Source organism: Montipora capricornis, chromosome 11 (genome assembly GCF_036669925.1).
Source record: "Montipora capricornis isolate CH-2021 chromosome 11, ASM3666992v2, whole genome shotgun sequence".
Lineage (NCBI taxonomy): Eukaryota > Metazoa > Cnidaria > Anthozoa > Scleractinia > Acroporidae > Montipora > Montipora capricornis.
In genome coordinates, this window is record NC_090893.1 from 9,068,152 (window position 1) to 9,083,746 (window position 15,595).

Sequence of the window (15,595 nt, forward strand, 5' to 3'; positions counted from 1 at the left end):
TCTACAAGTAAATTCATCAGTGGTTCGTCTCACTTGTGTAACGCCATTCTAGAAGAAGCTTGATTTCTACTTAAGGCATGCACTAAAATAATTGAAAGGAAATCATTCGGAATTCTGCAAAAAGTCAAATCCTCCAAGACAATAAAAGCTCACTCGGTGATTCCAGTAGGTAATTAGGCTCTTAAATTAAGCTTATTTACTTCGAAAAGGACGTTCATTTTTCCACCCTGATTATTCCCCGGTTTGCTGTGCGTCCTATAAACACGAGTTTGCTACCATTAATATTAATTAAACTATAAGTGAGGAAAAACGATGTGATTACCATTCTTAAACTCGTCAAAATCAGCTACGAATAACAATCGGTAACAAATGAAGTAATGTTAAGAGCATGTTTAGTTCACGAAAGGTTTCTGATATCCTGAGGAGGGTACTTGCTGTCCTTGTTGTTGTGGCGGTGGAGGGTTTGGCCTTGCTTGTGGCGGCGGATAGTAAGGAGGAGGCTGCCCATAAGCTCCAGAGGGAGGCAACGCCATAGGCTGTGGGGCTGTGGAAGTGGTGGTTGTCGTCGAGACAAACTGCTGGTACGGAGGTTGACCGCCAGTGACTATAACAGCTCCTTGACGGCGGCGGAAATACGGGCAGCAGGGACAGAAGAAACAAGAAACGATAGATCCAACAATGACGACGAAGATCACAGAGCCAATAACAACACCAGCAATTCCGGCATCAGACAAAGCATCGTACGAACAATAAGTGCTGCATTCGTTAAGGCTATTACAGCATTCCCCAGCATCACAGTCTGAGTCGTATATGCACGTAGTAGTACAACTGCTGCTGCAAATACCATCTGAACAACAAAAGCCGTAATCACAATCGCTGTCCCAAACACAGGCAAATGATGTCAAGCCAAATAAACCCACAACTACTGCCGAAACAATTAGAGAGTTCGCCATTTTCATTTTTCCGCAATTTGACACTACATCCCGTAATACTCTTCCTGGGGCGCGGCTAGCAGATTGTCGATACAATTTCCGGGTTCGTGTCTGCCTCCTCTTCAAAACGAGGCTAAGTGCGGTTTTCGTTGTGAAAACAAGACGCCTTCGGGTGTTTCCGTAGGATGCACAAAGAGTTAAACAAATTGTCTAATGATAGCAAACCACCATGCTTAGTCAGAGCGAAGTGGCGATAGTTTACCAAACAGATAACCCCATAACTTTAAGTACCGGTAGCTGCTACTTGTTGTACTATAGAGAAATAAAGGTTATCAAGAGAAAATGAGGGGACAGAGAAGGAGGCTCCCGGTCCAGCCCTTGGGATATGTCATGTCCACGAAAGTTATTTTTAGACGAGCGGAAGTCTTCCGAGACGTCCGCATGCAGGCCAACCTCGGTCCGATGTCTGAAAGAAAATATATATTCATCAGCCTTCCACGTGCGCCATCATTTTCTCTTTTCACTAAGAACCTGAGAGCGAAGCAAGACTGCATGCGGACGTCTCGGAAGACAGACTTCCCCCAGAACAAAGACTTCTGCTCGTCTAAAAATAACTTTCGTGGACATAACATATCCCGGCCAACGCCTTGAGCCTCCCTCTCTGTCCCCTCATTTTCTCTTGAGGTTATCTATAAATTGATACAAGTAAATTTGCTAATGAAAACACTCAGTACAGCAGGGATCAGAGTTTACTTTAACTAAAAATTATCGAGGAATGTCAGGATATTAAGTTGAGATTTCTTTGGAATACTGAAGAAGATCGACCACTTCATTTATTTGCTTTGCTCTGTGTTCAAACCGAGTTAGAATTAATTAAGCATATTCACAAACACTGAAAACAACACACCTTTACTGTAGGATAGTTTGAACTCCTAAATTTCAAATGAAGTAATAGCAGTTCAACTGTTGCCAATTAAGAAATGCACAAAATGCAAAATTTAAGATATAATTCTCAAAAAAAATCAAATGTATGAATTTGTGAAGCGTGTTTGTATGCTTTTTTTGTTGTTGGATTTGGTGATGTTGTGTGCATAACATTGGTCTGCGTCTTCATAATTTTGGACTGAGAATTTGTAGCATTGGTTAATAATTTGGTGTTTTCTTTGTACACTGTAAGCAGAGTTTGGAACAGTACGGTAATATACACCGGAGCTCTTTTCCAATGGTAACGGGTAACGGGTTAGTATTTATCGTACAAAATTTTCAACAACCTGACCCGTGACTGAAGAATTACCACAAGCGATATTACCTTTTTGCTCTCATTTCGTCTTCGTCTTTCAAGTTCCTTGAAAGTTATAAGAAAACTCGCATGTAGGTCAATTTTCCCCACTGGGAGGTGACAACAATTTACTTACATTTACTATGACTCGGTAATCTAAAGAGCAACGAAAGTTATGAAGTAAAGACAAAGCGGTTTTAGTTTGAGTGCTGAAACATACGCAATTTATAAGGTCACTCGGAACTCACGAAGCGAATTAATGCATAGAGTGATGAACGGCAGTTTTTATTGCACATTAGCGCGAAATTTCTGTGGGCAATCACTATGCTGTACAACTCCAAGTCAATTCCAAATTCACTTTAGATACTCGAGTAAAGTAACTCTTGACTCCAGTGTGATAAGGCTTGACCAAGCTCATAAATTGACATATCGACGTTACTTAAAATCTGCATACTTAGCTTTCTACTCGCTCTTTCATCTGAAATGTGTCACGTGAATTCTATGTATATGAAACAAGGATGGAAAAGTCATCATATATCAAGATATCAATGTGTTTTGTACCTTACTCTAGTACTCCTATTGAGGCTGTATCATTCTTCCTTTTAATCATATCCCCATCTTAATGGAAACGGTAAATTAAAATTAAACAGGTCAAGTCACATAATAAGTGTCCATAGAAGTCACAATGAAAATGAACGATGCCACATGAATAGGTATAATTATACATTAGTGGTTGTTTTAAGCATCTTCAAGCAAGATTTTTAGGGTAGACGTTCTCCAATGTCAAAGACAAGCGTTATGACATCTTTAGTCAAGAAATGTTACGTGACACAGACAACTACGAGTGAAATGCATAATTGAACATGAAAATGTTAGGTATGCAGAAAGTGGAAGTACTTTTAAATCTTTGCTTGGGGTCGTCCAAATTATTGAAATTCAAGCCTCGATATACTTGGGGAATTGTAAAATGATCTGAGAAATGGTCATATCAACGTTTCGTTCGTGTTTCTTATGTCAAATAAATAAGGACTTTTAATGCAACAAGAAAATGTTCCTTCGTTTTACCTAAATTACTCTACTGTGTAACTTGATAGTATAATGAAAGTTTATTTAGTTTATTTATTTAAAAAAAGAGAAGTCACCGTTTTATGAAGACGAGTAATAACAAACGAGGAACTTAAAACCGGGGTACAACGCAGTTACGATCAACAGACGAGGATTTTGTGAAATATGATTAAAAGTTAAACAAATTGTAAAAATGCGTCGCCACGTCTCCGAGTCTCCAAATCCCCACGTTCCATTTCCCCTGTCCCCGCGTCCGCGTCCGCGTCCCCGTCCCACTTTTCGACACAACCTGTGAAACCACTACCGTCAAGTTCGCGCCCTGCAACTTCCATCTACATCTGTTCCATCAAATTAATGCCTCGTCCACTCCATGAATGAGCCCCAAAATCGCGCAAAATGTTATCAATTCAATGCAAAAACCACTTTCTTAACAACGACCACCTTGATGACGCAATTACATCTCAGTCCAAGTTCAAACAGTATCTTTTCGTGTCGCTTTCCGTGGAATAGGGAATTTAAAAAATAATTGCAGTTTATGACTACGAAAAACAAAAACAAAAAAAAAAAAAAACGAGAACAAAAAGTCAACAACACAGGATCCTACGTGCCGACGCCTATCCAAGGAGCAACCCCAGCCAACAGGGCTTAATTATTTCAGGGTGAAGCACAAGCACGTGGCTAATTGCTAGTCTGACTACTATACACCTTATTCCAAAATGGCCGCTGATTTATGCGGATACAAATTGGCCCTTGTTGCCTCGTTCAAGATAAAATATTCTTTTGAATTTTAAGCTTAAGAACGAGGCATCAAGGGCTTATTTGAATTTGGTTTTTATTCCGTTGGGCTCCCTTACACAGGCATCCCACGTAATTAGTTTTCATTCATGTGTAAATCTTGCCCTCATATAGCAAAGGCTAATCTAGGCGGGTAGTTCTTACATTTCCACTATAGAATAAAATATACAGAAGTGCAAAAAAAGCAACATTAAATGGCATCAATTAACACGAACGTACAAGAAATAATAACTTAAAGTAGCCAAAACCCGGGATAGGGGGTGTCTTTTTTTTCCCAAATTTTTTTGTGTCAATTTTTTTCGTTACTCTCCTGTACAGTTATTTTCGAATGATCGGGATTTGTCCTTCATTTATGGTGGAATTTTGTAAAAAAAATTAAGGAAGATACGAAAGGGACATCTTTGTTTGTTTTTCAAAATTAAGAGAGTTTCCGTGTGGGGAATATACGCTGACTCCCAGAGACACTGAAGACTCGCTGAGCTCCACACTTTAAAACAATATTTTAATGTTTTATACTTCGTAAAAACCTTCTCCGGAATGCAACAAAATGAAACAAAACAGAGTCACAGTTCCACTAGCTAGGGTCGTCACGCAACGTTCTCATTTAGTTAGCTTAGCTTAGCTTAGCTTATTTCGAGCGAACTCGAACTAGTTGTTTTCGCCAAAGTGTTGTCGTGTTTGTCTTTTTATCGCAAAATTGAATTCAGATTGTACTACGTCAAACCTGCCAACCCCTGATAAAGGAAAATCTGAAGACCCATGAAAAAAAATCTGGAGATTCTATAAAAGATAGTGAGATTCTATTTTTTTCCCGATCAAGATTAAACAAACCCCTTTTCCATCGAGGAAAGTCATTAACCGTTTATTTAAATGTTTTATTTGTGTTCACTGTTGTAAGAAGATGCAGACTTACAGCAAGGTGTCATGGGAGACGCCTGGGAATTAGGCCTCGTTCCCAGGGCCTACTCCCCTTTCAAAATGACGGACAGACACGAAGAAAAACGAGTAAGTTTATTGAACACAAGCGAAACTCACAGCTGGGTACAAAAAAGTAAGAACAGTGTTCTTCTTTATTAGTTTTTCAATTTATGGCACAAGCATTCCTCGTTAATTTCCCATTTTTATTCTGATTCAACAACTTAAATCATTTCAGAATGATTTTTCCCGAAACCCGTGAGATTGAGGAGCCTTGTCGTGAGACCGTTACCCTGCGAGCAGAGGCCCTTCGATCTTCCTAGATAAGTCGGGAAGAGGAAGGGACCTCTGCCAGCCGGCTCGACATTTCGTGTTGAGCATGCGTTAAAAATTCAAACGTAACGTATTCGGGAGTCAGTCACGCCTGACTAGTAACCGCAAAACCACAAAACCAAAACAAACAGTAACGGATATTTTCGAACAACTCTGGCAAACACACGACAACCAAGGAATCATTTCCTCAAGATAGTTCAAGTTTTTAAATTGCCATTTTAATTTTTACTGAAAAAATTAATAGGTTTCTCAATTTTGGTAAACTAGCTTCTGTAACCGACATACGGAAAAATTCTCATGGGAATTTAGACAGTTTAAAAATTGTCACGCTGTTGTAAATTTAAAAAATATTGATGACGCGTGGCGATTGATCATGCGCACAAATAAAAAAAAAACAGGTTTGGCAAGTTGAAACTGGACTGACTCATCCATTTCTTTGGATGAGCGACAAATCAAAGAATGTCGAGCCGGCTGGCAGCCTCTTCCCGACTGATCTAGGAAGATCGAAGGGCCTCTGCTCGCGGGGTATGAGACCGTGAGAAATGACAAAAAATCGTGAGACTCACGGCAGAACCGTGAGAGTTGGCAGGTCTGCTACGTACCCTATTGTAAACCCGATCCCTTGATGTTCGAATAGAATTGGCCAGAAACCCACTTCCTCTGTGAGTGTGATTTACTACCAACTCATACAAACTCTTGTGTAACTTGAACTGAAATTGAAGGGCTTAAGTAGAATTTGGGGAGGGAAGGTGGGGGAGAGGAAACGGTTTTCGAAATTAAAAGCTTTGCAAATTCACAAGCCATCAATGATTAGTGCAACTGTGAACTTTAATAACATTAAGTAATTTTTGAAAACATGTACACATTTATAGATTGCAATGTAGAAACTAATTCCAAGCTCGATCATTTCATTATTAATAGATTAGTTTTAATAATTTAAACTATATAAAGAATTTTAAATAGTTATAGATTATTATAATATATAGCTTTTTATTTACTTCTACGTTTATCTCTAGCTGTTTTGTTTTAAAATATTTATTGTTTATTTTTCGGCAAGGATCTTATAGGTATACACACCAACCATAACTCTAAAAAAACAACCATTCTAAATCACTTTGTAGACCTAAATATTGCTATAGCAATAAGATAAACGAAAGTTTAGACCTAATCACTGAAATGGGCACTTAGACTTAAACTGTATAATGAGAGTTTAACCTATGGGACTCGTGGTGGGTATATCCATGAGATCTTTCCCTATTTTTCGATGTAAGTACTCTTTTTAACGGATCAGCAGATTTCGTCATTAAATTCCAACGGATAGGCGGATTTGCATACCCCTATTCACCTCCCTCTATTTGCAATTGACTTCAAAAGGTAAAAGAACTTGTTGACCAGTTATTAGCCATCAAAAACTGATAAATTATCACATGGCAAAGGCACTATGAATCCCATACATTCTTTGTAAAGTTTCACATTTTCAAAGCATCATTGCTCAGAGATTATCTGGTATATCTGGTCTGGGTATCAGGCTCATTATGCAATGCACTTTGAACATTCAGTATATTTTTGGATGACTGATGTGAAAACGATAGCCTTATGCTAAACATTTTTACCTCATTATGAGGTAAAAATGTAAAACATTCACCTCTTAATAAGGAAGATAGTATGGACAAAATCACATTGTCATTAATGTGCCAACAATAGCCTCATTGGCTGTCAAAACAAAAGATCTTTTCTTCCCTTATTATTGATTGGTTTAACCCCATCATCTGCAAACAGACAAGTTTTCATTAATAATTAAAACCTAAAAAAACACAAGACTGTGCCCAGTGACATGTACAGAGCTTGAGTCACATTACAGTGGTTATCCTTGTTTCACCATGTGCTTGGTGTTTCGTAACTCAGTCCATATTTTATACTTGGTGGTTTCTTACTAATTTTGTGTTTTGTATTTCAAGTTCACAGTTCACAGTTCAATGGTCAAATTTTATACTATGCACATCACACATAGTTTTCCAGTGAGTGATTAATCCATTGACTCCCAGGGGTTCCCCGTCTGGCGTTAGACAGAGTAAAATACTAAGTCTGGCCGGTTTAGGCCGGTTTGGACGACAAAGGGTTAACCCACTTATGCCTTAAATTCCTGGATTTGAATCTGAGCAAGATTGGCAGTAGGCAAGAGCATTCATCACTTTGTTAACCCTGCTCCCCGGTTTGGCATCAACTTGAGGGACTACTCTGCTTCCATTTGCACATCATTTTTTAGTGCCACACAGCTGCCTTTATCTCCAAAGATGGGATAAAGTAGTTTTTAAGCCTCCCAAGTCTTTCTTTAGTATCAAGGCAGGATCATATTACAATAATGATAATGATAATGATAATGATAATGATAATAATAATAATAATAATAATAATAATAATAATACAGGGATGTAGATGAAAGCTGGCAGCCAGAAAAAATCACTGGCTATTCCTAAAAAATTTCCGACTGATGAATTTTGGAAGGATGATCTACAACTTCCGAATGGAAAACGTGTTAAAATATTGTTTTGAACAAAATATACAATTTAACACATTTGCCAATTGAAAGAATCTGTTTTTTGTTCTATATGAAAGTAATGGTAACAAAGATACAGAAAGCTTGCCGCACTCGCTGGTTGTCATTACAGCAGTCTGTAATCAGCTTTCACAAAAATTTTGAGGCATTGCTTCAAAAGTTTCAGTTTCTTGAGAAGGACGCTTTGGCTTTAGGTCTTTACAAGAAAGCCAAAACTGCAAAGTTTATTGGGACAATTTACATGTTCACTAGAGTTTTCCAATAGGAACTGAAGTAAGCAAAACATTCCATACAAGCGCTCTTAACTTTGGTCAAGTGAAACGTGCCCTTGACTACACTCAGACTCAGCTGACATCGCAGAAGGATTCACACCAGTTCTTAGATGATCTAGAGCGTGATTTGAGTGAGGGCGGTAGACTTCGCGGTGTTGGCATAACCTTCGGTGACAACAATAAGAGGAATAGGGCGTCTTTCGAATGACCTTGAAAAAGTGTTCTCAGTTTGTTTCACAGACCAATGTTTGGCAAGATTAAAACAAAGCTTCTCCTTTTTCCCCCCAAGGAAACTCTTAATATGGGCAGTAAACAGTTCGATTGCCCAATCACAATTGCTACATTTCAAATGACGTCAAAGCGAAACTTTCCACAAAGTTCCATGGAGAGATGACGTTGTTTGCATCGAGCCAATGAAAAGTCGAGCTCGTTTGCTTTTTGTTCGATAAGCCAATTAAATGGTTTGCATTTGTTTACGTTCTGTTTTCACGTTTACTTTTCAAGGTCATATGAAAATCGCTCTATCGTAACACTAAATGAGAAATATGTCACTGAATTAAAGCAAAACATTGAACAACGTTTTGATGACTCCTGAACATGTTTCGTGTTTTCATGTCTTCAATCCCATGGCCTTTCCAAACAGAGACAGTCTGGAATTTAAGGACTATGGGACAGCATCTATGAGAGTGCTTGCAAATCACTATTATCAAGACAGTGAATGCCATGCACAATGAACTGATGAGCTGTTGTCTGAATGGAACACACTTAAGTTTAAATTTGACATGTTAAAATGGAAGTCTGAGATGCCAGATCACTCAGTTTTGCAGAACACCCCACTGGAATGGACTTTGCAGAGACTCCTTAGAATGAAATCTGAGTTTGGCTATTTCTTCCCTAAATTAGTTAGTTTGGCAGAGATTTCAATGTCTGCTCCTGTCACCAATCCCTGGCCCTGAGCAAGGTGCCAGAAAACTAAAGAGATAAACGACAAGATTCAGGAACAGGCTTAACAGTGACCTCCTCAATGCCCTGACGCTGATTAAATTGAATGGCACTCCAGTTCAGTCCCCCAAAGCAGAAGAAGTCATACAAAGTTCAGTCAAGACCTGGCTTAGTATGAAGAAGCGAAGGAGATTGCCCTGCCCTGCCCTCCCCTCCCCTCCCCAGCAATGTTGGGTTGTTTATTGTTTTCTGCAGATTGCTGACACAGGGACACAACATTGTATGGGGGGGAGGGACAAGGAAGGCTATCTTTTTCATTTTTGAAGGAGAAATGTGTCGGAAATGGCGTTACGGAAAAGTATCTCAACTAATTTTGGCACAGATTGTGGTTTTCTTTCCTGTGGTTTAAGATGGGCTCAGCCTCCTCCTGAGTAAGGCTGAAGCTATAAATAAATTATGTCTGAGTAGAGGCAACTTTTCCAGAATAACCTAAGGAAGATTGAGAGTTCAACATAGTTCAACATAGTTTTCCTATTATGAATGCCATGATTTTGCAAAGCACAGTTTTTACTTTTCAAGAGTACTGTTTCATTGCACTTTTTATTATTAAAAGAGGCCCCAGAGGGCATCAAATGTCACTTGAAATTAAAAATTTTTTCAGGAAGGCCCCCTGTACACCCCAACGGGAGTCCCGTACCCTACCCCAGCATCACCTCTGCCAATGCAGAAGCTGCAAGTGGCTTCTGGTGCCTGCACTACAAATACAGTTCCATCTATTGAAAATTCCAGCTACAACCCTGTAATAATAATAACTTTATTAACATGTCATATTAACCTAGTTTGCAACTTGCAAACTAATTGGGGACACCTAACTACGTATTTATGTGATACAATTAGTTTTAAAAAATTGAATTATAAAATTATGTAACTATAAAATAAATAAATAAATGAATAGATAAATAAAAATATACATATATATTTATATAATGACGTGATAAATGTTTAAATTGATTATTAGCTAAAGGGTGCTCAGTAGTTTTTATACCGGAGAGCTTTGAATAGATACGTAGACTTCAACTAGGTCAAAAACATTTTATTTGCTACTCTGAGTTTCATGCTTCTTACGAAGCAATCATTAGGCAACTCCCAGAAAGAAGGAATACATGGTTTTTTACAGTGATTTTGAAAAAAGCGATAGATGATTCGCTATTGGCTAGGATGTATAGCAACGGTTAAACAAGACAGGCAATTTACAGTAAACTGCTAAAAATGAATCTTATAGGCTTACATGATTATGCTATTAAGAAGGGACCCTTGACCTCCAATCTGGCAAACATTATCCCTACACAAAAGAAGTTAACATTCCACTCTACGTTCACAAGAAATCCAATCATCCGCCATCCATCCTAAAAAATATCCCGGAATCCATAAACAAGCGCCTCTCAGAAATTTCTTCTGAATCTACCAAGACGCACTCAACAAGAGAGGCTACAATTATTACAATCTCACCTACAGAAAAACACGTCCAGAAACCAAACACTGCAAGAATAGGCCCAGAAACATCACCTTGTTCAATCCTTCGTACAGCCAAATCGTAAAAATAAACGTTGGAAAGTGCTTCCTCACCTTAATCGACAAACACTTCCCCAAATCAAATCCTCTGTACCAAAATTTCAACCAGAACACTCTCAAACTTACCTATAGTTGCATGAGCAATGTAAAAGCCATTATCTCAAACCATAATAAGGCTGGAATTAACAAGTCATCAAAGTCACCCATTCAAACTATCAACACTTATAATTGCTGCGACAAGGGGTCCTGCCCTATGGACGGAAAGTGCAATGAGCGGAATATCATCTATCAAGTGGAAGTCACAACATCGCACTCAAAGCAAACCTACATGTACATTGGACTTTGCGACACATCATTCAAATCACGTTACAGAGGCCACGCATGTTCCTTTAGAAATGAATCCTACAAAAATTCCACTGACCTTAGTATGTATTGAGCTTGAAAGACAAGAAAGTTGGCTATTAAATTAAATGGCGGATTGTTAGACATGTGAGATCGTCCTAGTCAACTACGAATCGCTACTGCTTTTTTCAAAATCACTGTAAAACACCATATGTTCCTTCTTTCTGGCAGTTGCCTGATTATTGCATCATAAGAAGCATGAAACTAAGAGTAGCAGATAAATGTTTTTGACCTAGTTCAAGTCAACATATTTTGTTTCCCTGTTCATCTTAGACCAGATTACAGGAGCCATATAACTGAGGCTGTGTTTGTCAAATACAAAAGTGTTAAAACACAGGATTGAAAAGTCTCCAGAATTTCTGAGTCCATAGAGACATTTTTTTTTTTTCAAAAAGATGTAATACGTATAGAGGGCAAAATTTGTGCTTGACCTTGTGCATAAGTTTAATTACGTGCCTTGTTAGTAACTTTTTGCTGAGCGTATTTCTTCTTTACTTCAGCAGGGGGCATCTTAGGGGCTTCACCATATGCCCTTGGTGGAATCTCAAGTGGGTTGCCTATTGTCAGTGCTGTTCCCAATGCCTCAACCTTAGTGGGAAGCTCCAGTCATTATGTCAGTAACCGATATGTGGTGGGAAACCAAGCAGCTATCATTCAAAGCTATAGTGGAACCAACTGTGGGGAGTATGTCAACAGCAAAGGAGGAGCTTATCACTCCATGGTGTACTCTAGATAAAAGTTTAATCATGTTACATCACTGAGGCATTGCAAAAAGCTTTTTAAACTTTATGGTGGACCCCATGTAAAGTTCTGCTCAGTAGCTGTCTATTCAAAAGCACAATTTTGGATTTCCCCAGCAGTACAAGAAAGTGTTGCTTGGTGGCTTTTCTTTGAATGGTCGCAATGTGGTATTTACCCAGAGACTTAAAAATGAACTAGACCCTCCGTGAGGGTACACTGGGTTGCCTGTGGTACGTGCAGCCCCGGAGGTGGGGGGGGGGGGGACTCCCATATTGAACACACGGGGATGCTAGTCGGAAATTTTAAATTTAATCCCTGAAGGAGACCATCTGGGCGTGGCTCAAGCTTTTTGTGACTCCTAAAGGAGACCAATCTGGGCGTCACTTAAGCAAATTTTGACCTTGGCGGCTTAAAATATTGGCGCTTTGCCCGAAACACCCTAAGCGAGACCAAAATCCAAAATTTACACCCCTAAGCGAGACGACGAGCATCCCCGTCTGTTTCATATGGGAGTACCCCCCCCCCCCCAATCGGGCTTGCAAAAACTAACCAAAAGGTAATTAACAGGTCCTCACACGTTCGTACGACGAAACAGATCCTTTTCTTAGGTTAAAAACCTGGCTACTGGCCTAACTCTTCTTCCTACTTTCCCAACCGCGAGAAAACCGCGGTAAATCAGCCATCGCCAAAAAATGTTTTTTTTTTCTCAAAAAATATTTAAGTTAGGGGGAAAAAATACATCATTTTAAAGCTAAGAAAATAAGCTTTCCAACAGCATATAACTTATTTACAGAAAACTGAAACATTTTATAAAAGCGAAAGTTGAACGAAAAAATTTAAGAAAAATAACAGTAAAATATGTTTTCTAGGCAAAATTTGGTCATTTTAGCGTTGATTACGAATTTTTGGATGCAAAACTAATATTTTCTGCAATTTATCTGCCTTCTTGGACATAAATTCGACCGAAAACTGATAAGGCACGAATATTTTTAGATTTTTAGGAATAATAGATAACGTGGTTCAATGCGTAATGTGATAATGCGATAAAAGTGTCAAATTTGCGACCCATTGCTAACGGCAACGGAAGCGATCGCATTACGAATAATTAACCTCTGTTGCCAAAAACCACTCAAATAACCGGTCAGTGTAAAACGCAGACTGCAGACTGCAGACCAGGGATAAAATGCAGACTGAGGGTAAAATGCAGACTGCAGACTGTGGGTTAGTAAAATAATAATGAAAAAAGAGTTATAAGAGTGTTAGTAGCCGTTTGTACTTTCACACTGAAACCCCAACACAGCTCCCATCGCTTTGGTTGCCCCACCGCATGTTTTATCGAACTCTGTAAGAATTGAAGCTGTCTGAATCCTTGTTGTTGTTTGAAAAAGGACAGTTTCGTTAAGTGAGTTGCTTTTAGGCAAAGAAGTCACCACCCCGTAATTCATATGCCCAAGATACCGGGTTTTTGTAAGTTTCTTTTTCTGTCAAGTGTGATAAAGTTTGACAATGAAATGAGCGAAGTCAAAACAAAGATCACAATCGCCCAACTCTTGTTTATGCAAAGTCAAAATTTACTCTCCAAGACGTGTACGACGTGATTTATCACCAGGTAATTCCATCATTTTGGAAATAGCAGCTACTTTATTATTCATCTGCGTCACAAGTTTTCACTGATTTTGGGGCTCATTTTGTTGAAACTCAAGCACGCTTCCAACAGGCCTGTGAACCCTTCCTGCTTACAGAGCAATACTAAAAAACTTCTCCCATATCACATTTGAACCTTAAGCTCGAAAATTCAATACACAACATGATATTATAATTCACAAAGGCAGAAAATACCACAGAATCCTTTTCCAGCGAAAATTTTATTGAAACAAACAACATATTTGCTCTTAGAGGCGAAAACCTCTTCCTATTTGATTGCGTGCGTGAAGACAAGAAACTCAATTGTGTCAAATTACCATGTATTTCAGGTAAATACTGCTCACTTTGATTTCGTCTCGACGGGCGATAGATTGTTGTCGAAGTCCAGTACTCGTCGCTTTTGAGATTCATGCCTAGTTTATCCAACTGACTTTCCATTATTGAGCTCCATAAGGGTATATTTTGTTTAAGGATCCACTAAAACGCCATTCGCGTTGCATGACTTTCGACGCCATTGCAGGCTAAGTTAATGATTCTACTGTGTCCACAAGAGAAATCTACGCAGTTCCACTACCCTCTCGATCCTAAGAAAATACGCGCAGAAGGCTCTATACACAAAGACACTACTTACCAGGGGAGTGACAGGCAAGACTTTTACCGACACGGAAAAAAAAAAAAACAAAAACAAAAAAAAAAAAAAAAAAGAAAACAAACAAACTAAACGTAGACCTCGACTGGGTTTGCCTTATAAGGCAACCCAGTAATAAGAAGCAACCTTGTACAGCATAATTATTAAGCAACTCCACAGTTTTCTTTATTCATTGTATTAATTTTATCAAACATTCTAATGTACTCCCAGACCTCAAAATTATGATAGCCTTAAACAAAATCAAAGCACCCTCTGCAAGTTTGTTGGGGAGAATTTTATGGATGGCTGCAATGGTCTTGAAGGAACTGCTCTGCAAGGTCTGAATGAAATACTGGACAGGTATATCCATTGTGACTTGAAATGTCTTTTAAAAAACCTATGCATTTTTTGAAGCATGATTGAATTAAGACTGATGAGGAGCTAGTATCACTTGAACTGTTGAGAACTTGGATGTGGAAAGGACTTGCTAGAGGTTACTAATACAAGGAGGCTGGAGTGTTAATTTTTCAGTCAAGATTTTAAATTGAAGGGTTGTGATTTATACTGGACAATGGAGGCCCTTCTTCATCCACACAGTCTGCAGTTGTCTCTTAAGATCGATGGCTACATCGCGTACAATGAAAAGGTGTTTAGTAGAAATAGTTGGAAAACAGTAATTATAAGACCTTTGTTGTGTTTAAATGTTATTGTGTTCTCCTTTTTCAGTTGAAAGCAATTTTACAGAAGCATTTTTGCATGAGCATTGTTTTGCATGTATCTGCATACTTTTATAACAGATTGTTACAGCTGAAGTGTACAACTCTAATGTTATACTTTATGCAAAGCTGATAGCAAAAAATACAGGTTAAATAACTGAATACTGGATAACTCAGTTGTTTCATTAGTGTCTGTACACCATTTGAACAACCCTGGCCAGGCTTCACAATTGTTGTCCTTAACCATTTTGCCACTAAAGGTTTCCCATTATCAGATTAAATTGCCTGGCATTAGATAGAGTAAAATCTATAAGCAGCCCTGTTAGAAGTCTGAGACTTAATGTGCCTGTTTTTCGCACTTTACTATTTTCGATCGTAGCACCATTATTCAGCACAAAATGGATTTCAAGTAGTGGGTACATAATAGTTATTATTATGTTCTGGTAGTGTTGCTTATTATCTGTTTGTCAAGGCTTCAAGCCTCTCATTGGTTTCACTTTTAATGAATTGCAACATAATATTTTTGCTAGTAATGCACTTAAAAGAATTTATTGGCAGAGCCTTCGAAGTGGTATGGTGGATTTGTTGCACAGACTTGACATTTAAATTATTATTTGCACAAATATTGTAACAAGTTGTGCTAGGTTCTGGCACTTTTAATACAGTGTGATTTGTAAATATTAAGTCATTAAGTGTATGCTTTGAAAATATTTTAGATTAAAACTTATAACCATTGCCTAGTCAATAAATTATTTATATACCACATGGTCATGGTGATTTGTTGATACTATTGATATCTTCA

The 15,595-nt window shown here is 38.4% G+C and overlaps 1 protein-coding gene and 1 long non-coding RNA gene across 2 annotated transcripts in view; one reads left to right on the forward strand and one right to left on the reverse strand.

Moving 5' to 3' along the window:
• Positions 1-392: 392 nt before the first annotated feature.
• On the reverse strand, positions 393-953 carry LOC138023073 (protein shisa-5-like). Its single transcript, XM_068870105.1, has one exon. It carries the CDS (start codon positions 951-953, stop codon positions 393-395), a length of 561 nt encoding a protein of 186 aa, XP_068726206.1.
• A 4,100-nt stretch (positions 954-5,053) lies between these two features.
• The window catches only part of LOC138022856 (uncharacterized), a 12,739-nt gene continuing 2,197 nt past the window's right edge, over positions 5,054-15,595 (forward strand). The window contains exons 1-2 of the long non-coding RNA XR_011126653.1: positions 5,054-5,122; positions 11,565-15,595. The exon at positions 11,565-15,595 is cut by the window's right edge and continues 2,197 nt beyond it. This is a non-coding gene — a long non-coding RNA (uncharacterized lncRNA). The remainder of the gene's footprint in view (positions 5,123-11,564) is intronic.

Excerpts from the sequence above, each read along its gene's own strand:
- LOC138023073 (XM_068870105.1), bottom strand. The coding sequence starts at position 953 with ATGGCGAACTCTCTAATTGTTTCGGCAGTAGTTGTGGGTTTATTTGGC.